Here is a 25038-nt window from a genome sequence, read left to right on the forward strand (position 1 = left end):
TTTCAGGTAATAAAGTTGACATGATACATTTGGTGGCCTCGTAAATTTGACATGTAAAGATCTGTGCCACGCTAAATTTGACTTGATACATTTGGTGGCCACGTACATGAAATCTTTGGCACTAGACAGTAATCACAGTGAACAAAAAATATTTTAAAAGCCAAGCGTATTTTTAAAGAGCAACTTAATCCTTTCAATGCAATATCTTTATCAAATTTATGAATTTTTAGAACAAACTAATTAATATCCTCTTGCTTTGTTCATCTGTGGTTGGAAACTAATGGGGATTATTTTGATAATATCGAGATTTTTTATTTTACCCAGTCTTGAGGTGGGCCGGACTTCTTCATTATACTTAGCATCATTTATCATGTACCCCACAAAATTTTTTCCGGGGGAATATTTGTACCTATTTATCGCTTATAAAATAAAAAAGGCGGACTATCTCGACATAAATAGTAGTCCTAAATTATTTTTTAAAAAGACGTAAACTTTAAATGAAAACATAGATTAATTTCTAATTTGGGTGCAATTTGGGGGAGAATGGGTTGGTGAAAATGTGAATTAAAAAGGCAGAAATCTTCACCAGTCGGTCAAACCTAAAGTCACGTGTGAGAGCATAGATTTTAACCACTTTGATTACTTCCACACGAGCCAAATATCTTTGGAACCTTTATTTGTGTGCCTATAAATTCCACTCATCAACAATCAACACGATGCCGCCTCTGCATTCATGTCTTTCTCTTCTCATTTCTTCAATTCTCCATCTTATATTGATTAGTTCTGATCTTGGACAAGCTTATAGCAAATTCCATAAATTTCTCAGTTTTTGTTGAATTTTAATTTATCTATGGTTTGTGCTCTTCATATTAATTAGGGGTTTTCTCGGTGAGAAGATTGAGATGATGATGATGATGATGATGATGATGACATGGATTGGTGAGGTGAAACAAGTAAGTGATTTCCATACTATTCTTGTTAAGTGAGCAGTCGCCTTTTGCAGTTTGCCTTTGCTTCATTGTCTGTTCGACCTTACAAAACCCTAGTTTCTGCGCATAATATTTTGATTCATAAGATTTGTATATTTTAATTAAACCACATGGATGATTAAAATTTTTAAAATTCTTCCATGAAATCTCAAATTATGGATGATCGTTTTGGAGAATAGATTTTGTGCAAACAAATATCCCACCGTTAACTCTGATTACAAGATTGTTGTCGCATAAGGAGTATATTTTAAACGTTCCTTAATAAGTTTTGCTAGTCATGTTTTATAAGTATAGAACTTTCAATGAAAATATATGTATTTATACTATTTATAATAACCAGAATTACTACATATCACCTTACTTTTGTGATTCTCATGGGTGACTGAATTAGTAATTGATGATTCCGCGAATTTCTGATGATGATAAATGCTCGTAAAAATAAATTACGACACGGTGAATTTACGTGGTTCGATTTACTGAGGTAAATCTACGTCCACGGGGAGAAATGAGGGCAGGTTTGTATTGCTTGATCTGCGAAAATACAGCTTACAACACAGACTTGCTATATGCTATTTTATCTCTAGAGAGCTTAACCCTTTTCTATCTGATCTAAGTTCTATTTATACATTGAACTAGGATCGTGGTTTGCAGCCCCACTAACAAGATCGTGGGTGAGCAATAACTGCTCAATAACTGCTTCATACCACTAAATAGATCGTGGGTATAGTGGAGGTCGTGGAGGCCTTTCATGAGTCCACTAACTCCTAGTTCGGTCGAATGCTGAGACCGAACTGCTGGACTTTACCGATCAACTCTTGCCGATCTGAGAGGAGAGCTTGACTGGTCGGCTTTTACCGAGCTGTAGGCTGAGTCCGAACTCTTTGGTCGTGCCGAACTCTTTGGTCGTGCCGAACAGATACTCTTTCTAGGGCTCTGGGCTGATGGGCCGTCACTGTTATTGGGCTTGCCATTAGGGTTTAGTTCGTACCCCATCACTACCCCCCCCGAAAAGCGAAGTGGATCACTTCGGCGAGGTGAGTCACTTCGGCATTCTGGATAACGGTAAGGGGGAGGCTGACGTCAGGGGACGTGCCTAGCGCATGCCTGCATTAAATGCGACAGTAAAATCCGGCCGTTGATTCCTGAAAAGGTGGGATTCGAAACGGCGCAACGATTTCGAAATCTTTCCCGTATCTGATAAATACGCTCTTTCTTCATCATTGAAGCACTTTTGCTGTTGCGTCTTCTATACTCTCTTTCTTGCGAAAATTCTCTCTCCGCTTTCAAGAATTTTTTCAGACTATCTTCACCTTCAAAAAGTAAGAAAAATGTCTTCTTCTTCTTCTTCGGAGTCGGGTAGCGTTAGGAAAGGGGGTAAGGGGTCTTCTAGCCGGAAAGAATCCGGGGAGAAGACCGTAGAGTATTTTCACAGTATCTTGAGTAAGGATACTGTGATATCCCTTTACGAAAAATACTCTTTTCCTGGGGGGAAGGCGGTGGTACCTGACGGTGATCACAGGGCTGACTCCCCGCCGGAGGGTTACGTCACCGTGTACGAGGCCTGCTTAGAATGCGGGCTTCGTTTCCCCCTCCCTTCTGCCTTTATAGATTTACTAGATTTTTTTCAGCTTCCTTTAGGCCAGGTGACTCCGAACTCTTGGAGGCACTTGTCGGCCTTCGCTGCCGAACTCCGTAGGTTAGGAAGGGATTTGTCTTTGAAGGCGATCCTTAAATTCTTTCAATTTAAGAGGAAGGGGTCTTGGTTTTACTTGATCCCTTTACAGCCCTTTAGGGCCTTTTGTAAAACGAAGTGGCCGAAGTGGCAAAATCGCTTCTTCTACTATGATAGGACCGCGGCTCCTAGTTTTCCCTGGAGAGGGCCGGAGTCCGTTATCCGTCACCCTCGGCCTGAACCGTTGGACGAGCTCGATGGCGAGCTCAACAAGATTCCCATAGTTAGGAAACAATACACGGAGTCTGAGCTCGTCAAGGGCGACGTCGTGTTCGACATCTCGTCTTCGGACGAAGAGGCCGAGGGTGAGGATTTCTCTTTATCTTTATGCTCTACTGCTTTAACGAAGAAAATCTGACTTTGCTTTCTTGCTTTTTGGCAGTGTTCATGTTGAATAAGGCTATCAGAAAGTCCTCCGAGCTTGTGGAGCCGGAGAGAGAGAAGGCTACCAGCTCGGCGCCTGATGCCGAGAAGAATCCGAAGAGGCAAAAGACCTCTTCGGGTCCAAAGAAGCCGGAGTCGACTTCGGCAAGTAGGAAGGGGAAGACCCAGAAGCCCCCGAGAGCGCCAGAGAAAGACATGGTCTTGGCGCCTCCTTCGGAGCATATCTGTGAGCCATTTCTATGGCCCACGGACTTCGCCGAGGTGAATTGTCTTCTTGATTCCTTGGCTTGGCTTCTGTCCTGTATTTTTGGTGCCCTCTGTTAACTTTTTTCCTTATCCATTTTCAGAGGAATGATATGCTCTCCAAGCTCGTCGCCGTCGAACTCTCCAAAGCGTCCAACGACTATGCCGAGATGCAGAGGAAATTGGCGGCTGCTTGTCACCGGGCCGAGCAGGCTGAGGCAAACTTTGAGAAAGCCAGGGCTGCTAGGATTTCGGCCCAGGATGAAGCTCAGTTTGCCAAAAACCAGCTCGTCATCCAGCGAGAACAGACGAAACAGAGGGATGCTGCCGCCGTGGTTGCCCAAGGAGAGGGTCTCCGTGCCTACACGGAGAGACTCTTTTTGAGCAGCCAGTTTTCGGCCTTTGTCGGTAGTCTGGTAAGGCTAATTGCCGATAAGGGCGAGCAGGGGGCCGACGTCGTGCTGCCTCTGTACAGCCGAGAGATAGCAGCTCGGCTTCAGAATCTGCCGCTCCTTGAGGAGCTCGCTTCATCCTCGGTCCTGCTTTCTGCAGACCGAGTCCGGAGTTGTCGAGCTGATCGGGACGAGAACCTGGAGGCTATCTTTGCCTCCGTGGGACCTGTTTCACCCGCTTCGACTTACAACGGAGAGGGTGAGGCCGAGCCGCTGGAGCCGGAGGCCGAAGTCGAGCGGGCCGGGCATCCAGAGGAGGAAGCCGATCAGGAGGCGGAGGCGAGGCCGGCAGGATGCGAGGCCGAGGCCGAGGTAGCTCAGGAGAAAGAAGCTGAACCAGAGCGAGGAGCCGGAGACGAAGCTGGCGGAGTATGATTTCGTCTCCCTTCTCTTAGTCTAGTTTCTTCTTTGTAAAATGGCCTTGAAGCCCTCCTAGTGTAAAAATTTTTCCTTGTGAATGAAAAATTCTCTACACTTGTCTTCGTATAGCTTTTCGTACTCGCCTTTACTCCTGTTGTATTTTACTATCTGCTCGGTACAGCTGCCGAACTAATATAGCTGCTTTGTACTCAAGGAGATGGAGATACTTCACTGGAAACGGCTGTACTCTTCGGCTTTAGACGAAGCTGAGAAAAGAGCTATAGCCGATCAGACGAAGAATGATGAGCTTCTGGCTCGTTTAGTGAAGCTGGAGGCCGATAATAAGGACTTAGAGTCCGATAAGAAGGATCTGGAGGCCGAGCTGAATACGACCATTGCTGAGAGGACTGCGTACGAGGATTACATCCGTGTGCGCGGGGGATTGACCATATCAGATGTTCAGAGTCGAGTTGACGAACTGTGGCCGGAAACGTCTAGACGAGAACGGGCTCAGGAGCAACCGGAATCGTCAAGACAGGGACGGACTGAAATTCGCCGAGGAGTTGTGACTATGAGCGAGCAAGATCAGCAGATGCTTATTGCAGAGACTCTTCATCGCCGAGGTGTTAGGACTTCTCGGGCTCGGGGAAGAGGCGTTGGGTCGAGGATAGCATCTCGTCGACCTGCTTATTCTTCATCTGCTCGGAACGACCGAACTCGGCTTCCAGAGGATTTTGTGAATAGGTGGCTCAACTTTAGCAACCCCGGACAGTAGAATAGTCCTTTGTAATAGTAGGGTAGCGGAGTTGTATGCTGAACAAGATTTGAAAAATGAAATTTTGTTTCCGCCTCTAACACTGTATTTACAGCTTAGCGAAAAAATTTCATCGTACTTGTCCTCGGTCTTATGAAGTATACTTCTTTGATCGGACTTGGTCCTTGGTCTTATGAAATAAACTTCTTTGACCGGACTCGTCTTTGGTCTGATTAAATAAACATCTTTGACCGGACTCGTCTTTGGTCTGATGAAATAAACATCTTTGACCGGACTCGTCTTTGGTCTGATGAAATAAACATCTTTGACCGGACTTGTCTTTGGTCTGATGAAATAAACATCTTTGACCGGACTCGTCTTTGGTCTGATGAAATAAACATCTTTGACCGGACTTGGTTTGTGTTCTAATTTGGCGATTTTTGTCGCCGGGATCGAACTTTCCCTTGTCCTAATTCGGCGAGTTTTATCGCGTGGATCGGACTTTCCCAGTTAACCGAAGTGGTCTTATGCAGTAAACCTCTTTGACTAGACATGGTCGTCCTCGGTCTTATGAGGTAAACTTCTTTGACCGAACTCGGTCGTCCTAATTCGGCGAGGTTTATCGCGTGGATCGGACTTTCCCTTATTGCAGTTCGTTTCAGACGAAGTGCTTATTAAGCTGAATTGCGGTCTTGTATCCTCCTTGGAAGCTTGGACGCACAATCGTTGGCTTATTGCAGTTCGTTTCAGACGGACTGCTTGTTAAGCTGAATTGTGGTCTTATATCCTCCTTAGAAGCTTGGACTCACAATAGTCTTTAATAATCGATCTAAAAAGGGGATCAGTCTTTAAAGAACGATATACCTTGGTACCATTTGTAAGAGACGACAAGCACATAGAGACAAAACACATAGAGAAAAAATGAAAAAGACGAAAGAAAAAAACTTTAAACTTTTCATAAAACGACAAGTAAAAGGTACAAGTAAAAAAACAAACAAATAAAAACATGTACCCCTATGACCGAACTAGACACAAGACAGACTGACCGGACTTTGTCTCTTACAAGTGGAACTTCTTGAGGTTGGAGACGTGCCATGTTCGGGGTACTTGTTCTCCTGACATGTGAGTCAATTTATAAGACCCTTTGCCGAGGACTTCTGACACCCGATACGGACCCTCCCATGTGGGCTCGAGTTTGCCCAGCTTTTCTGCTCGGCTTACTTCGTTGTTTCTCAAGACGAGATCTCCCACTTGAAATTGAAGCTTTTTCACCCTTTGGTTATAATACCGGGCTACTTGCTCCTTATACTTGGCTGCTTTTATGCACGCCAATTCTCTTCTTTCTTCGGCGAGATCTAGTTCGGCTCTCAGTCCGTCGTCATTCATTTCTGAGGAGAAGTTTAGAGTTCGGGGACTGGGTACGCCGATCTCCACCGGAATTACGGCTTCAGTGCCGTACACCAGACTATACGGAGTTTCACCGTTGGAGGTTTTGGGTGTAGTTCGGTAGGACCATAGGACTTGAGGGAGATTTTCTACCCATTGTCCTTTGGCTTGTTCTAACCGAGCTTTTAACCCTTTCACCAGAATCCGGTTCGTTACTTCCGTTTGTCCGTTTGCTTGGGGATGGGAGACCGAAGTGAACCGCTGTTGAATGTTCAGCTCTTGGCACCAATTCTTGAACGTCTTGTCGGTGAACTGAGTCCCATTATCCGAGATGAGGATGTGGGGTATGCCAAATCGGCACACTATGTTCTTCCAGACGAAGTCCAATGCCTTTGAGCTCGTTATCGTAGCTAATGGTTCAGCCTCCACCCACTTCGTGAAGTAGTCCACGGCAACGATAAGGAATTTCATTTGCCGAGGAGCTTGAGGAAGTGGTCCCACTATGTCTATGCCCCATTGCATGAAAGGCCAAGGGCTTTGCATAGTGTACAGATCGGTCTGCGGCATCCTTGGGACATTTGCATGAATTTGGCACTTCGTACACTTCTTGACGAGCTGCACTGCCTCTTGTACCATGGTTGGCCAATAATATCCCCATCTCAGAACTTTTTTAGCTAAAGCTCTGGCTCCGATGTGGCTACCGCACGATCCTTCATGAACTTCTCTGAGGATGTAGTCCGTCTCTTCTGGTCCTACGCACCGCAATAACGGCTGGAGGTAAGACTTTCTAAAGAGGACTCCTTCATGAAGTTCGTACCGAAGAGCTCGGCACGTGATCTTCCGAGCTTCTCTCTTATCCTCGGGCAATTGTCCTTGATCCAGATACTGCAAGATCGGCGTCATCCAGTTCGGCGAGCTGGATACTGAATGTACCTCGGCTTCATCAATGCTTCGATGCATTAATTCTTCCGCCTTTGAGCTCGGATCTGAGGCCAACTTACTTAAGGTATCTGCTCGGCTATTTTCCGCTCTGGGAATGCGGATTATCCGAAAATATGAGAAACTTCGGCTGATGCTTTGCGCTTTGTCCAAATACTTCTTCATTCTCTCGTCACGAGCTTCACTTGTACCCAACATGTGATTTACTATGACTTGTGAATCACAATGGACTTTGAGAGATTTGACGAGCAGACTTTGCGCTAGCTGGAGTCCGGCCAGGAGGGCTTCGTACTCGGCTTCATTATTAGTAGTGGGGAATAGGAACCGAAGTGAGTAGGTTACCTCGTGTCCGTCGGGAGCGACAAGTAGAATACCAGCTCCACTTCCCATCTTGTTTGAAGCTCCATCTACGAATCCGCTCCAGCAGTCCGGCGGTTCTACTTCGGATTCCAAGGGCTGTGCTAGTTCGGCATTGGCAGAATTCTTCTGTTCGGCAATAACAGGAATTGCTTGATCGAACTTTGCTTCTGCAAGAAAATCTGCCAAGGCTTGTCCCTTGATGGCTTTCCGAGGTAGATATTCAATTGTGTGCTCTCCCAACTCTATAGCCCACTTGGCGATTCTGCCTGATGCTTCCGGTTTGGTCAACACTTGCCGAAGTGGCAGATCAGTTAAGACGCATACCTTGTGAGCATAGAAGTATGGCCGCAGTCTCCTTGCTGCATTTACTAATGCCAGAGCAATCTTTTCCAGTGGTTGATACCTTGTTTCTGGACCTCTTAATGCTCGGCTTGTAAAGTAGATGGGAAGCTGCTTTAGGCCTTCTTCTCGTACAAGCACCGCGCTGATGGTTTGATCCGATGCCGCTAAGTATAAGAATATTACTTCGGCTTCGGTTGGAGCAGAGAGCATAGGAAGCTCGGCTAGATAACTTTTGAGCTCGTCAAAGGTCTTTTTCTGCTCGGCTCCCCACTCGAACTTTGGTGCCTTTTTCAACACCGTGAAGAACGGCAGTTGCTTTTCGGCTGCTTGAGAAAGGAATCGATTCAGTGCGGCTAGACATCCGGTTAGCCTTTGCACGTCATGTATGGACTTCGGCATTCCCATGTTTTGAACAACTTGAACTTTTGAGGGGTTTGCCTTGAGTCCGTCCTTTGAAACCCAACAACCCAGAAACTTTCCCGAATCTACCAAAAAGGTACACTTTTGGGGATTAAGTTTGAGGTTGGCTTTCTTGAGCACGTTGAGAGTGGACTTGAGGTTGTGCTCGTACTCCGAAGTGCTTTTGCTTTTGACGACTATATCGTCAACATACACTTCGACCTCCTTTCCAATCAGGTGCCGAAAAAGCTTGTCTACCATCCTTTGATAAGTGGCTCCGGCATTCTTTAAACCGAATGGCATCTTTTTATAAGCGAAAATGCCGAAATCAGTAATGAAGGCCGTTTTTGAAGCGTCAATCTCATCCATTAAAACTTGATGGTATCCTTTGTACAGATCAAGAAAACAAAAAATTTCAAAGCCTATCAAAGCTTCTACTTTTTTATCTATGTTCGGAAGGGGATAGCAATCTTTGGGACAGTGCTTATTTAGATCGGTGAAATCTATGCACATCCGCCATCCTCCTTCCTTTTTCTTGATCATGACAGGATTGGCTACCCACGAAGGGTACTTCACTTCGAATAACACATCCGCCTTCAATAATTGACGGACTTCGTCATGGATGACTTGATTTCGTTCTGCCGCAAAGAGTCTTTGCTTCTGTTTTATCGGCCGGACTGAAGGATCAATATTTAACCGATGAGTGATTACCTCGGGGGGCACTCCGGTCATGTCCAACGGAGACCATGCAAAGACGTCTTTATACTCCTTGAGGAGCTGGATGGTTTTTTCCCGAAGTAGGGGCGTTCCCGCGAAGCCGATCTTAACCGTTCTGGATGGATCGTCTTCGTACAGCTGAACTGTCATCGAGTTCGGCTCCGGTATGACTTCGGTCATCGCCTCTGACTCCGGCTGCTGTGATTGCTATGCTTGGTGGTGCCGATCTGACTGCTCGGCACTTCTAAGCGCAATTTGCAGACATTCCTTTGCTCTCTTTTGGTCACCTCGGATGACCGCTATCCCTCCTTTAGTGGGGATCTTGATGGTGAGGTGATAGGTGGAGCAAACGGCCCGAACTGTGTTGAGCCAGTCTCTTCCCAGGATGACGTTGTACGGGGACCGAGCTTTCACCACGAAAAACTCAATCATCGTACTGGAGCTAGTAGGCGCTTTCCCCACCGTGATCGGAAGGCTGATAATACCTTCAGGGCGGGTGTCCTCCTGGGTGAAGCTCTTCAGGGGAAGCGGAGCCGGACTGAGCCGAGCTGGGTCCACTTCTAGTTTGTCGAAGCACTCTTTAAAAAGAATGCTAACCGACGCTCCTGTATCCACAAACACCCTGTGGATCAGTTTGTTTGCCACTCCGGCTTGGATGACAATGGCGTCTTGGTGAGGAGAGATGGCCGGGACGGGATCAGCAGCCGAGAACGTAATCACTTCGTCCTGCTTCAGCCTTTTATGCGTTGGCTCCTCTCGATTGGAGCCTCTGCGTTCTGACTTTAGGGACGACTTGGTCTTCCCGGCAGGGAGCGCGTCAATAGTCTGGATTACTCCATCATATTGCGGCTCGTCATCGTCTTCGGGATCCGGCTGCCTTTTCGGATCCTGAGGAGCGCAGTTCGCACCACTCTGCTTTTCATTCTTCTTTGGCTGCTTGCTTCGGTATTTTTTCAATGTCCCTGCCTTCACAAGAACGTCGATACCTGCAGCCAAGTTTCTGCACTCCTCAGTATCGTGACCGTGGTCTTGATGGTAGGAGCAGTAGCTATCCTGTGGTCGGCGCGCGGCTGATTTCGTCATCCGCTTTGGCTTTTCGAATAGGTCAGAGTGCAATTCGAAAATTTCCGCTCTCGGCTTGTTCAGCGGGACGAACTGGGCGGGCGGCTTCTCGGGATTGAGACGAGGTCCCAATCTGTCTTGCACCGGAGCCCTTTGAATTCTTTCAAATGGAGTCCGGCGAGGATGCCCCTGATCGCTATGATCGGGCTTCCTTCTGTCTCCTCGGGACGATGAGCTGTCTAACGACCGTTTGCGACGGTCTGCCTCATCGGCCCGGGAGTACTGGTCCGCAATGTCCCACATTTCCTGAGCTGTCTGCGGACCGCACTCAACGAGCTTCCTGTAGAGAGCTCCGGGCAGGATTCCATTTTGGAATGCCGAAATGACAAGCAGATCGTTGAGATCGTCTACTTGCAGGCATTCCTTGTGGAATCTTGTCATAAAGTCGCTGATTTTTTCGTCGCGACCTTGACGAATGGAAAGCAGCTGAGCCGAAGTGATTCGGGCTTCCGCTTTCTGAAAAAACCTCCTGTGGAAGGCATCCATTAGATCTCGGTAAGATCTGATGCTGCCTTGGGGGAGGCTATCGAACCACCTTCTCGCGTTCCCGATGAGCAGCTCGGGAAACAGCTTGCACATGTGGACCTCGTTGAGACCCTGGTTCGCCATGTTATATTGATAGCGCCCCAAGAAATCGTGAGGGTCCACGAGCCCGTCGTAAGTCATCGACGGAGTTCGGTAGTTCTGTGGTAGGGGAGTTCGGGTGATGTCGTCCGAGAACGGAGTCTTCAGTGCTCCGTACACGGCGAATCCGATATCTCGTCGGTATGGAGGAGATTGAGTTCTCCTGTGATTCCGGTACCGAGGAGGAACAGGAATATGTCGGGGCTGAGGACTCTTCTTCCTGGAAGCCACGGCACTACTGCGGTAGTGACTTTCTTGTGCGGAGGGAGAAGGAGAATCCGCCGTTTTCGTCTCCGACTGTTTTTGGCTTTTCCGCAGGAAGGTTAAGAATTCCTCCTGCTTCGCCTCCAAAAACTGCTTGACAGCCTCATTCAAATCGGGCTGCTGGGAAGACTCAGTGGGACGATTTTTGGAGCGGCTTGTTCCTTCGCCATGAGAACTGGTGGTGGATTTATCCCTAGGCTGTTTTCCAGACCTGTGGGATGGATTGGCTTCCTCCTGGTTCTCACGGGCAGGAATACGGGCACTCTGCGATCTGGTATGCATTTTTTGGGTGGAAAAAATGGATCAAAAATTCGCTTTATCACAAATTTTGTTCTCTGTTTCCCACAGACGGCGCCAGTGATGATTCCGCGAATTTCTGATGATGATAAATGCTCGTAAAAATAAATTACGACACGGTGAATTTACGTGGTTCGATTTACTGAGGTAAATCTACGTCCACGGGGAGAAATGAGGGCAGGTTTGTATTGCTTGATCTGCGAAAATACAGCTTACAACACAGACTTGCTATATGCTATTTTATCTCTAGAGAGCTTAACCCTTTTCTATCTGATCTAAGTTCTATTTATACATTGAACTAGGATCGTGGTTTGCAGCCCCACTAACAAGATCGTGGGTGAGCAATAACTGCTCAATAACTGCTTCATACCACTAAATAGATCGTGGGTATAGTGGAGGTCGTGGAGGCCTTTCATGAGTCCACTAACTCCTAGTTCGGTCGAATGCTGAGACCGAACTGCTGGACTTTACCGATCAACTCTTGCCGATCTGAGAGGAGAGCTTGACTGGTCGGCTTTTACCGAGCTGTAGGCTGAGTCCGAACTCTTTGGTCGTGCCGAACTCTTTGGTCGTGCCGAACAGATACTCTTTCTAGGGCTCTGGGCTGATGGGCCGTCACTGTTATTGGGCTTGCCATTAGGGTTTAGTTCGTACCCCATCAGTAATCAATCGTGATATGTATATTAATAGATGTTGATGAATGATGCAATATATTGAATCATAAGGGAATGTGTATATATATTTATAAAGATGAAGAAATGAATATGGAGTAGAACATTTAGGAACTTGTACTTTCCTTAGATTGCGCTGCAACCGATTTAGCTTTGGACCCTTCTAGTCTTGAAACTGCTTTATTTTTTGTCATCTACGTTACAAAGCCAACTATACTTCTCACTTTTTATAATTTTAAAACTCTATCTACCAAATAAATATACGTGACAATATATATGGGTTGGTGTACAGTATGGGTATAAATAAGTGATTCTTTTTATAAACGTGTAAGTAGGGGGGCCATGGAAGCCCATTGCCATTACTGCTTGAATTTAACGTAGCAAACTCTATGGGAGTGTGTGTATTCAAATTTGTGAAGATTATGATAAAATAAAATTGGTGGTCGTTTTAATTAGTTTAAAGTTTTTGTATGAAATGAGACGCGATATGTTGTAGATCGTTTTAATTGTCAAAAGTTTTAAATGAAATGAGATAAGAGATTGAAATATGAGTTTGTTTGGTAGATCATTTATTATGACGATTAGTAAATTAAAAAGGGTGTTTAGGATTAGTTTTAAGGTTGAACAGACAATGAAGCTAAGTTATACTTGCAACTGACTGCTGGCTTGCCAAGGCTAAGCATGGGATTCAATTTTTCAGTTGCACCGGAAACGGCAAGAGGTTTGCAGCTTCGATCATTTCCTGTATGTTACTCCATGTATTTAATCATCTATTTGCAGGGCACTGAATTGCTATTAATGAATTTGTATTTACAAATAATTTATATACAATAATACACCTCATGTGTAGATCATGAGATTGATCTCAGTTTGGTATTTTGTTTCAACAGTTTCTACGTTATTTTTGCATGTGATGTCCATATCGTGTATATTTAGAATGATCGCCTATCGATTTTATTGGATTTGGTGCACGACTTTTCACTTTTGTACTAATATTTATTCAATTTAACATACTGTTATATGATGTGAGAACAACTCATGATCTGCAGCTATTACTGTTAGCCGTTTGCTTAGGAGTACTACTCTCTATTTATAAGCAATAGTTTGGTTATAGTTAATAGGCAACTGCAAAACTTTATGACATAAAGAGCCAGACCTAATAAACTAAAAGTCGTGTATTTTTAAGCATCGGGCGAACCCTAAAAATTAGGGTTGGTACCAATCTAGTGCTCAAGCTAGAAATTCCCATTTATTAGTTTATATATATTGGGAAGGTTTGGTAGGAAATTTTGTCACCATATATATAATTAAGTAGAAACTATGATTAAATTTTACAGCAATATATGCTTCTTCGCATTGAATAATGCATATTTGTGTAGGGGTCGATCTCACCATCAGCTCACGAGTATGCAAAAATTCTAGTATTAAATTTGATCTTTCTAGATATCGTCGACTTCACTTCGATCCCATGAGTTCTATATGAGTGCAATACTCATTCACTTTGAAATGGCCGTGGATCATATAACTAGCTAGTAGCACTTGTGATCCGGCTCCCATTATTGCGAAGGGAAGTTTCTATTTGATCACCTATATATGATATGCACATACACAAATGGATGAGATTAGTAAATGGATAACCACGACTTGTTTTACAAATTGAGGTTTTCTTCACACATTGATTAAAATTAATTGCGCATTTTTATATATAAAATGCATGAAAATTTATTTATAGTAACAATCATTGGTTATAAAGAAATCAACATTACAGATTGTTGTTAACTATACTTGCGGGATTCAAAAATTTCTATTTGCTACTCCCTCCGTCCCAAGGAAGATGACACATTCCTTGGGCGGCACGAGATTTTATGTAACTTTATTTTGTGTGTTGGATGAAGAGAATAAAATAAGAGAGAGGGAATAAAGTAGAGATAAAAGGGGTTTCCATTTTTAGCAATGAGTCATCTTGGGTGAGACAAACTAAAAATGAAAGTGGGTCATCTTTAGTGGGACGGAGGAAGTACTACATCTCTATATAAATGCTCCCTCCATCAGCAGAAGATAGTCCTATGAGTGGACGACATGTGTTTTAACGTGAAATATAAAGTATGAGAGATAAAATGGTAGAGTATAAAAGAGAAAAATAAAAAGCAACTAGTGATAACAAATGAATCTGAATCTTAAATACTATGAGCCCAATTAAAACTGAAGAGAATAGGGAAAAAAACAGTTTAATGTTTAAAGTTAACGGCATCATCAGAAGAAATCGCACATTAATCAAGACATTCTGTTCCTCACCCATATTTTATTAGTTTAAATGTAGCTAGTATAGTGAAAAATGATTTGAATACAAATTTCCCTTCTTCATCTGCATGTGTAGTTGAGAAATTCGTGACTAGAAATGATACGCGTTTCCATCTCAACTGCCATTTCTTTTACTTAACTCTGTGCTAACAAAATGCACAAAATTAGGATAAAAAATCTGCACCGCCAAGAGAGTCTGGACCACAGCAGGAAAAGGTAGTAACATATTGATTGCCACAATTTTTGTAAAGTTTAAGAATAAGAAAGAAAACAATGTAAGAAACGAAGCCCTCTAGAACATTCCAGAATCCAGAGAATCAGAAACCCTTGAGTTATTTGGCCTCGCCTCATTAATGTGGACCACTATTTTGATTATTTTGCTTACATATATAATGTGAGTCAGAAACACTTGAGATAATTGTTGGCAATGGAGGTGGAGAGTAGAGAAGGATATTACGCTGTTCTTGGCGTTAGTTTTTACTCTTCTGATGATGAAATTCGACGTGCTTATCGTAAACTTGCCATGGTATCGATCCTCTCTTTCTATATGTGGAATTCGTTTGACATTTCTTAGGAGTATATATTAGTAATAAGCTAAATAATGGGTTTTTTTTTGCAGCAATGGCATCCTGACAAGTGGAATGCAAGCCCTTCACTAGTTGACATGGCCAAACATAGATTTCAGCAAATTCAAGAAGCATATTCAGGTGACATAAGTTGGCCAATGAGAAAAGATGATTTACATGTTGGGGTGTATTTGGCTGAATTTTATTGGATATGGTTAAAACAGTTTTATCAGATCGGACAAAGCGAACATTGTATGATGCTGGCATGTTCGATGAAGAAGACGAGGTAGAGCTTGGTCTCTCACTCTCCTTTCCTTGAAACATTTGGGAGTTTGTTTTAGTGTAGTTAGTTAAATACTATAGTACATAAATTTTGTTTGTTGTTGCAGGGTTTCTCGGATTTTGTTCAAGAAATGATGTCTCTTGTTGATGATGCTAGAGAAGAGGTAGTAATTTTAAAAAAATCATTTGTATGCAAGAATTATTGGTGAATGAATGTGTGATTGATGATGGAAGTAATGCGTTGAAAACAGGAGAAAACACACAGCATTGAAGAATTGGAGGGCATGTTTTGGGAGATGGCAAAAGCTTATGAGATTCTTCAGTGGACTACCTATTCATCAACAAAATCTAAACAAGCATTTATCAACAGATCTATTGGGATGGGCTGTGGCTCGGGCTTTTGAATCGTTTGCTGCGAAGAGAGCTTGGGCTCTCAAAATGGGCCTGCAATTTATGGGCTTTTCATCTCAATTCAGTTTAATGTGAAATTAATGAAAGTATGTTTTAAAATTATTTGATGATTTTTATTAAGTTTTTTTCACAAAACTTCTCGCTTTTAGTTCCTGAATGGTTTGTCAAATGATAATTAATGTTATTTTAATTTCATATCACTAAAGATAGTTCACTGTCCCGACTAATAAATATGCAATTCTAATTACGAGGAGACTGGAAATTAAATCGTTTAATGTGAGTTGTATCATAAAAGATTAGAAAGGAGTTGATTAGAAAGTACTCCTTTCTATCATAATCGAGTCACTTTTCGTTTTGGGATGCCCAATCTGAAATGAGTAATTTCCAGTTATAGCAAAAAAATTTTTTTAATACATTTCTCTCTTCATGTCTCTACCTTAGTCACTCTCATACTTTACTCTCTCTTCATTTAACTCTTTAAATATCATTTTTTTTAAATCATGTGTCCAAAAAAATGTCTCGCTTATAATAGGACGGAAGGAGTGCTTATAATAGGACGGAAGGAGTATGATATGGAGTATTTGGTTTAAGACCATTAAACAGGCAGTAATAAAAGAGAAATCACTACATCTTAGCCACATCCACGTGGAACTTTCTAATTATGAGAATACTAAAATTAATTGTATACATAAGAGATTAGGAAGTATGACATATCTGATCTAATAGTAATAGTAATAGTAATAGTAATAGACACACAGTGCTAAAAGAGAAGTAACAACAACTTATTATCATCTATCTTAAGAGAAATTGTAGCTTTTCTTGCAGGTATGGTGGGTGGAGTTGAACGAGGAGGGAAAAAAGGAAGAGCTGGAAAAGATTGAAATAAACCATGACGCAGGTTAATAAGGCGGCAAATCTGGTGTACGAAATTCTTGATGAAGACATACTCCCACTGCAGGTGCCCATCCCTCCACCCCAACTGTCTTCATCCCTTCACCCCATTAGTACTGTTGTTTCTTCCTCAATCTTAAAAACAGAAACTCTTTTCTTTTTTCGTATGTTTCTTACTTTCAATTTTAGAAAATCAACTCTACAATCCACTCATTCTAATTCTATACCATCTTTTCTCTTCCTATCTCTTAATTTTCCCATTTTTTTCTCTTTCTCTTGCTTAGTTCACCAATTTTGCTTAAACACATGTCGTTTTAAAAGTTCATATTTTTAAGAAACAGAGGGAGTATAAGTGATCACTGCGCCGATAGTGGGAGTGGAGGGATCAGTGTCGACAGTGACAATATGTCTTCGTCGAGAATTTTGTAGATCAGGTTTTATGTCGCGGTTATTTCAATCTTATCTAGCTCTTTGTTTTTTTCTTTCCTCCGTCGTTGAACTCCGGCCACATAACATAGTTAGAAAGGGTACAATTATCAATAGGATTTTTTCCCAATCTCCATTTGTTTGGATGCGGATAAGTTATAGCGACTTAAAGCTCTATATATCTAAATGGTCTTAAGAGCATTAGCAATGGGCCGCCCTAAAGCGCGCCACGTCTGCAGTTTTATCCTCCTACCTCCCCACCTGCAGTGGGGCGCCCAAAGGCGCGCCACATCATCATTTTATTGTTTTATTTAATTAATTTAATTGTTTTCAAATAACAAGTAACGAGTAAATAAAAAACGGTCTAAATAACAAACGGCGAAGTTTTAATAAAAAAAAACTACATCATTGAACTAATAATAAAAAAAACTAAGTCGGACCAATTCCCAACTTCCGACGCAGCCGAGTAACGCCCGGAGATATTCGGCTTCGTCGGGGTCGGTACACTTCTTGAGGGTCTTGTGCGTCTGCAACATCGTCCTTGCCATCGACGCTGTTGCTAACGACTCAAACGCGGTGGCCGTCTGGGTCGGGAGCTCTACCGGGACCGGAGCTTGGGTTGCAGCGGTCGACGATGAGGTCGCGGTCGCCTTCCCCTTGGCCTTCGCAGCCTTGACGCCGGGAGGACGCCGGAAGGACACCGGTGTGCCGGAACTCCCTTCATCCACGTACGTCCGGTTGAGGTCAACCGGGTGGTTGCCGCTGCCGCTGCTCGTGCAATCACCAGCTTCAGTGGTCTTCGTCCTCTTCGGCGCACCAGTGAGCAGAATTCCACCTTGGAACTTCTGCTTGTCCCTCAAGAGCGCCCAGATGGCCTCGTGCTTGAAGTCGCTGTACATCGACCGGTACGACAACAGCGCTTTAGCCCGCACGTCGCTCGCGCTCTCGCCGCTCCCCTGTGACCGCGTGAACTTCTCGAACTCCGCCGCGTACAATTTCACTTGCTTCTTGACTTGATCACAGTGCTTGCGGAGTTGCTCACGCTTGCGCTTGTACGCGGTCGGCGGCTTCACCGAATTGTAGAGGTCCGCGATGCGTTCCCAGTACGCGATCTGTCGCTGGTTGTTCGCGAATATCGGATCTTCCGATATATCTACCCAACACCGGGTCAAGTTGAGAGTTTCGTCGTCGTTGTAGTTCGTACGGCTGGGGGCGTACTCATCGCAATCACCGGGAGGCGGCAACTTCTGCGCCCGGTGCCGGTTCCGCTTCTTTCTGGCTGGGGCGGAAGCGGTCGCGGCGGGGTCAGGATCGGCCGCTGCGGTTGGGCGGTGCGGAGACGGCTCCATGTCAGACAACCCATACGATTCCGTACTGAAATCGGGATCGTAATGGGCGTTGGTGTCGAACGAACGATAATCGCCGGGTTCTGTACCCGGCCAATGCGCCCCTGCGCTAAACGTAGGACTATTGGGGCTTGAATCCATTTCGTAGTAATTATGTAATTGTAAGTTTTGAAAATGAAATCGAGTGAAATGAAATGTTACAAATGAACGGTATTTATAAAAAAATGAAACCGCGGTTGATCGTCCGCGACCTCCACAATGGGGCGGACGATGGCGCGGACGATGGCCATCCTCCCCGACCGAAGTATAGGGCGCGACTATCGTCCGCGCCCTATGGCGCGCACCCGCAATGGGTGCGGACGATGGATGGCGCGGACGATGCGCGCCATCGGGCGTGCCATCGTCGGCCCATTGCGGATGCCCTAAGATTAAATATGTCATACTTTCTAATTTTTTATGGATACAATACAACTCACATGAAGCAATTAATTTTCAGTCTTCTTATAATTAGAAAATAGCACGTGAACGCGGCTAAGTTGTAGCGGCTTCTCTTTTAGCAATGTGTGTGTAATGGTCTTAGACCAAATTTGTCATGTTTTTTTAATCTTTTATGGATACACTCACATTAAACTATTAATATTCAGTCTTCTCATAATTCAAAAATAGCACGTGTATGCGATTAAGTTGTAGCGGCTTCTCTTTTAGCACTACATGTCTAATGATCTTAGACCAAATATGTCATATTTCCTAATATTTTATGGATATTAACTCACAAAAAATTATTAAATTTCAATCTTCTCATGATTAGAAAATAGCACTTATGTGCAGGTAAGTTGCAGTGGCTTCTCCTGTAGCAATGCGTATCTAATGATACTAGACCAAATATGTCATTCTTCATTAAAAAAAACTTAATTTTCAGTCTTTCTCTTATATTAAATTAATCTTGCACTCTAAATTATGGTTTATAAGAAAATTACGCACCATTTATTGTTGCTTTTTTAAAAAAAAAGTAGACAAAACATAGCTAATAGTAGCAGCAATTTATGGTATGCTCGATTTGTAAGAAATGGACATATTTAAAGTCGTTAATTAACTAATCTCATTGTCCTGTTCCCAAATTACTAAATCATGGTTATAGTAAATGATAGTGACAGTAGACAGTGGGCTGGGCAGAGAATATTAAAGCCCATTTTAAAATACTTCAGATTTATGTGATCATATTCTTATCAAATGTTTTTTTTCTCTTTGCTTTTTTCCACCATATCCCCCGGCCATATACATTTATAAATTCCACGTTTTAAGTATTTCCCTAACTCAATAATTTTTTATATAATTTTTCCTCATGTGTATGTAACCCGATTTCGAGCTTGCCTGATCAATGACTAAGGTGATAATTTTGGCTACCGCTTGATAATACATATGTCAAGACACGTTATATATTTTAGAAACTAAGAGCATCTACAATGGTTCTGGACAAGCCATAGGCCAGTCATAGGCTAGCTACAACTCCTCTTGCCACATCATCAGCACTTAAAAACTCCTCCGGCCACATCATCAGGACAAGTAACTGGACAATCAATAGGCTAGCCACAATAAACAAAATTATAAAAAATAAATAATTACCAATCACACAAAATACGGAATTAAATTTACGACACAGATACGGAAAAATTCAATAATAACATTTAAATTTAAAAAAAGTACATTAATTAAAAAAATTACATTAATTTAAAAAACCCTCTTCCACGCACGAGCCCCCGCCTCCGCCTCACTCGTCGTGGTCGTCGCCGTCGTCGTTGTCGCCGTCGTCGCCGCCCGCGTCTGAGCCCCCTAACTGTGCCGCGGCGGCATCCAAATCGACCCGCATACTCTCGAGCATTGAGTGAAGAAACCTCTTCTCCACGGGTCAGTTGCCCCCTTCCAGTCAGCTAAGATCTTATAAATCTGAGTCCGCGTTTGTTGACGCGAGAAGAAGGCGAGCTCGGTTGTCGACTTGCCAACAGGGGGGATGCGGACTGGACCTCCTGGGACCCCTGGCGAGACCGTTGCGCCCGCCTTTGACCAACCGGGCGAGTGCGGCGAGTAAACGAGGGAGGGGACGGGAACTCCTGAACATCCTCGGGGAGGTCATGGGAACCCCCGCTACTGCCGCTGTAATCACCGGTATAGTTCAGTCGCTGCTTCTTCGGCCAGCCATCATCGACACCTGCCCGAAACTTCTCGGAGTCCATCAGCACCTCATAGCAGTTCCAGTAGGTGAACTCCTTATAAAGCCCAGGCACGGGGAAGGCTTTCTTCGCTATCCTCCTGCAGTCCTCGTAAGTTTGGTCACTGGTCTGCATGCGGAGGGCGTTGGTGTACAAGCCCGAAAATCGGGAGACCGCAGCCCTGATTTGGTCCCACCCCTTCCGGCACTCCTAGGGCTGGCAAATCGACCCAACCTTATCGGGTCCCAACCCAACCCAACTTGAAATCATCGTGTTCTTATAGGGTACAACCCAACGGATTCGTGTCGGATTTCGTGTCATCCAAAAAAATATCGGTCATCTTTTAATGATAGTAAGTTACTATACAATATAGTTTAATGCTATACGATAACGACCGACATATGATATTATATAATTAAAATTTTATATTACACGATAAAATAAGATATTACAAAATTTAAATAATTAATTTAAATAATTTTTAAATCTAAATAATAAAATTAAAGTATATTAAAATTAAATATAAATAATATAGTTAAAATAATTAAAATAATTATTTTTTTATAAAATTTAAGTATGCGGTAATATTTTTTTAATCATAAAAAATAATTAATAATAGTATTAATCATATTTTTACTAATAAAATTAAAATATAATATTTTATTAATTAATAAAAATAATTAAAATTTAATATATTAATTTAATTAATAAAAATAAATTTTTTTTCTTAACGGATAACCCAACCCGACCCAAATCCGACCCAACCCAACCCAACCTAAAATTTTTGGGTTCTTATTGGGTCGACCCTATAAGGACCCAAATCCTAAACGTGTGTGTTCGTGTCGGGTTAACTTCGTGCGGATTCGTGTCTGATTATCGTGTCGGATCAAAAATTTCCAGCCCTAGGCACTCCTCCCCGCTGTGTGGCCTCCCCTCCGGGCAAAATGCCTTGTAGGCTGCTGATATTTTAGCCCACAAGTTGACGATCCTCTGATTGTTCGAATCGAGGGGATCATCGCAAACACTCACCCACGCCTTGGACAGCGCGACGTTCTCCGTATCCGTCCACTTCCTCCGTGCCGAGCTGTCGTCACCAGCCGGCTGCGACGACTCGCCGACCACCCTCTTGCCCTTCCCCTTGCCCTTCTTCTTCTTTGGCGAGCCCCGACCCCGCCCTACTCCCCCGTTTGAACGGGAGTGTCCGCATCCCCGAGATCTATCCCAACTCCTCTAAGGAGAAAGTATCACACCCAGTGAACTGCGTCTCCGATAGGGTCGATGTGTGCGAAGAAGCAGTCAAAAAATTAAAACTGGTACGATAGACGTTGTCCCCCCCCCCAGCGTCCCCTACATCCCCAGCTGCATCCCCGGCTGCCACCCAGGCATCATCTGCATCCCGGGTTGCATCCCCGGTACCCCCTGCCCGCCCGGCATCGCCGGCCCGCCCTGCATCCCCCGCCATCCAGGCATACTACCCCCGGATGCCATCCCGGGCATCATCTGCTTCCAAGGGTACATGTTGTAGTACCCGACCATCGGACCCATCCACTTCCCATGGGTACCGTGGGAGTTTGAGACCCACTCATCACTGGAGTAGACTCATTGTTGTGCTCCATTTCGCGTTGTTGCTCTTGTACAGAAATTAAGATAGAGAGAAAACTCGTTAAAACAAGTGGTGCGAATGAAAATAACGTGCAAATCGCGTATATATAGTGTTTCAAAAATTAAATTAAAAAAAATAAGAAATCGTCTGGCTGATCGCTCGCCGATCGGGAGCCTGCAATGGCGGTCAGCGCCCGAAAATCGGCCTGCGCTCGCCGATTTGCTGCTCGCCGGCTGCAATGGTTCGGCGAGCGGACCGGCCAGCGCCGGGAATCGGCTAGCCGGTCCGCTCGCCGCCATTGTGGACGCTCTAAAACATGGTAGCATAAAATTAGGAATTTATTTACATTCGAGAATTAGGAATTTATTTACATTCGAGAGGACTTAATGTTTATGCAACTGAAGCATTGCCAAAAATAAAAAAATGTTTGACTCTGAAAATTTATTTTTGATCACTTCCTCTCCTTTATTATCTAGAATAGGCATTTTTACAACAAAGATGGGATTGCCCAAATTTTCTTTTGGGGAAAAAAGAATTTACCTTTATTCCATCTTTGCAGATTCCATTGAAGCTTTCTTTTCTTCAAGTTTTCAGTCATGCAAACTCCATTGAAATCTCTCATTTCTCATGTTAAATATGAGACCATTGTTCTGTATTACTAGCACATTTTGACATCTGTTATTATTACGTAACTACTTTCTTCATCTCCATGGAAAGCCCTCAATACTAAAAAAACTCATGTTTATTAGTACTATTATTTCCAAATCGGTGTAAAAGTAACTAAGAGTTTAAATTTTGTATAGTCAAAAAAATTGGACCACTATTTTGATGATGAGAATCAAAATTGATGTTCTTTTTAAGTACCATGCACCTTTATTCCCCAACCTTTTCAATCTTACACTCCTACTAATTTATAGTAAAATCTATAAATTCCATTTTATGAAGCCATAAATAAATTCTGGATAGTTCACAGGCAATTCGACTCTGGTAACACTAAAATAGGAACAAAAAAGCAAGTACATGCCCTCTTGAGGTCCATAAAAATTGGGCAATATCCAAATGCAACAGCAAATTCCCTTATCCCTTTAATCAAATTTTGTCACATTTATATATCCCATGGTATTGCAGGAGGCAAACTCACATTGTCACACTCCCCTGTCTATCCTCCATAAATATTCCAATCCCCTCCCCTACAAAAATTGAAGAAATTTAGCTTCAACCATGCCCACTCTCAAACTCTTGCAAATCACAATTTTCCTAGCTTTATTTTCATCTCTAATCCAAGCTGATGAAAATCCACCTAATTTAGAGAACAAGTGTGGGGATTGCCCTTGTGACAATCCTTGTACCCCAAAGCCATCTCCACCGCCACCATCTCCGCCGCCGCCATCGCCTCCGCCACCGTCTCCACCGCCGAGCAACATATGTCCGCCGCCGCCCGCCGCGCCGGATGAAGAGATTCCTCCCAAGAGCCCAAACCCTCCGGATGAAGAGACACCTCCCAAGGGCCCAAACCCTCCATCCATATCCATTAATGGGCCGCCGGGAAATGTTTATTCGGTTATTCAGACCTATTCCGGAGGCTGCCGCAGCTTTTTGGTCGGAAATATTCCGTTCTTGATCATCAGCTGTTTGTTGTGGGCGCTAGCTTTTTGAAGATTTGTGTATTTTGGCAAGAAAAGAATACAACATTCATGATTCTTTTCTGCAAATATATGAATCCGAAGGGATGAAGATCAATATTTTCTTTCTGATTAAATTAATTAATAGGTTTGTTTTTGAGTTCATGTTTGATGGAGTACTTTAATTCATTGTCGTAATTAATAATTTAATAACCCCTGTTTAGTTTGGTTAATTTCCTGCTTCATGTATACTGTTTTAATGTGATGTAATTCTGATCTTAGTTAATAATTAATGATATTTCGTCAGTGTATTCTAGATGTTTATTTTATTTCTTGATTGTTTGCTTTTTTTACTTTAATTTTGTGCGGTGGTGGAAAGCGTGCCACATTTGTTCAATGATAGTGCTACATTCCATTAAGGCCCGATTTGATATGCGATTTTGTTATATTTTATGTATTTACTACATATGATTATATCATATATTTTGAATATCATAATTAATAGTAGTAGATGATATGATATCATCACTCAATACATGCTCTACAAACTTTGAAGAAATCTTTTGAAAATTTAGTTTCAAGTTTATTACTATAATCCATAAAATTGAGGGTGTATATATCTCTCTCTCCAAAAACACAAAAAATGAAAATAAAGATAATATAGAAAAGAAGGGTAAGAGTTTGAACATTAATAACGTGGGACGTTTCCACCGACTGATAGACGGATGCCAAATCAAATTTGGCTATTATTTGACAATACAAAATTTTGTCTAAATAGCGACGCGTAGCATACTAGCATGTGACACCCATGTCAACTTCCAAATTATAGGCCAAAACTCATAACTCATAACTATTTACTATTATTAGGGACAAATATTTCATTTTCTTGTAAAACTAGTGCCCATAAATAGTTTTCTGTGTTGAAATTTTACAGAGCTCAAGACCCCTTTAAAGTTTGCAATATTTGCCACATCTCTTGGTGTATGGATTGGACAGTATGGTTTCTGTATTTTGCACATTTATATTTATAGGAAATTTTAACTCTAGCTATGCTTATATATCAAATTAAAGTAGCAGCTGCATTTGAACACTTTCTTATATAGTTATAGAACGTAAACAAATAATAACCATATTTTAAAATACAACTAAGATCAATATATTAAAAATAATAAATAAATATTGACATCTATTTAATTTGGTAATCTAATGGCTTTAATATATGCATGTTAGTACTACTTTATTCATATTATTATAACCTGGATGAATGTTTTATTTATTTTGGAGGCGCGTGCAAGTCGTCGCAGTATGAAAAATTATACTCCCTCCGTCCCAGATAATTCGTCTCATT

The 25038-nt window shown here is 42.8% G+C and overlaps 2 protein-coding genes and 1 long non-coding RNA gene across 3 annotated transcripts; all 3 read left to right on the forward strand.

Moving 5' to 3' along the window:
* Window positions 1-718: 718 nt before the first annotated feature.
* On the forward strand, window positions 719-13011 carry LOC121747096. The gene is made up of 2 exons (XR_006039129.1): window positions 719-953; window positions 12736-13011. It is a non-coding gene; the product is annotated as an uncharacterized LOC121747096 (long non-coding RNA).
* A 1640-nt stretch (window positions 13012-14651) lies between these two features.
* LOC121747469 (dnaJ homolog subfamily B member 3-like) lies at window positions 14652-15697 on the forward strand. Its single transcript, XM_042141503.1, has 5 exons — window positions 14652-14862; window positions 14956-15043; window positions 15127-15188; window positions 15292-15348; window positions 15436-15697. Exons 1-5 carry the CDS (start codon window positions 14764-14766, stop codon window positions 15586-15588), a joined length of 459 nt encoding a protein of 152 aa, XP_041997437.1. The 5' UTR covers window positions 14652-14763; the 3' UTR covers window positions 15589-15697.
* Window positions 15698-23289: 7592 nt separating this feature from the next.
* On the forward strand, window positions 23290-23724 carry LOC121749129 (sulfated surface glycoprotein 185-like). The gene has a single exon (XM_042143730.1). It carries the CDS (start codon window positions 23290-23292, stop codon window positions 23722-23724), a length of 435 nt encoding a protein of 144 aa, XP_041999664.1.
* Window positions 23725-25038: the final 1314 nt, after the last annotated feature.

The sequence above is a fragment of the Salvia splendens genome, chromosome 9 (assembly GCF_004379255.2).
Source record: "Salvia splendens isolate huo1 chromosome 9, SspV2, whole genome shotgun sequence".
Taxonomy (NCBI): Eukaryota; Viridiplantae; Streptophyta; class Magnoliopsida; order Lamiales; family Lamiaceae; genus Salvia; species Salvia splendens.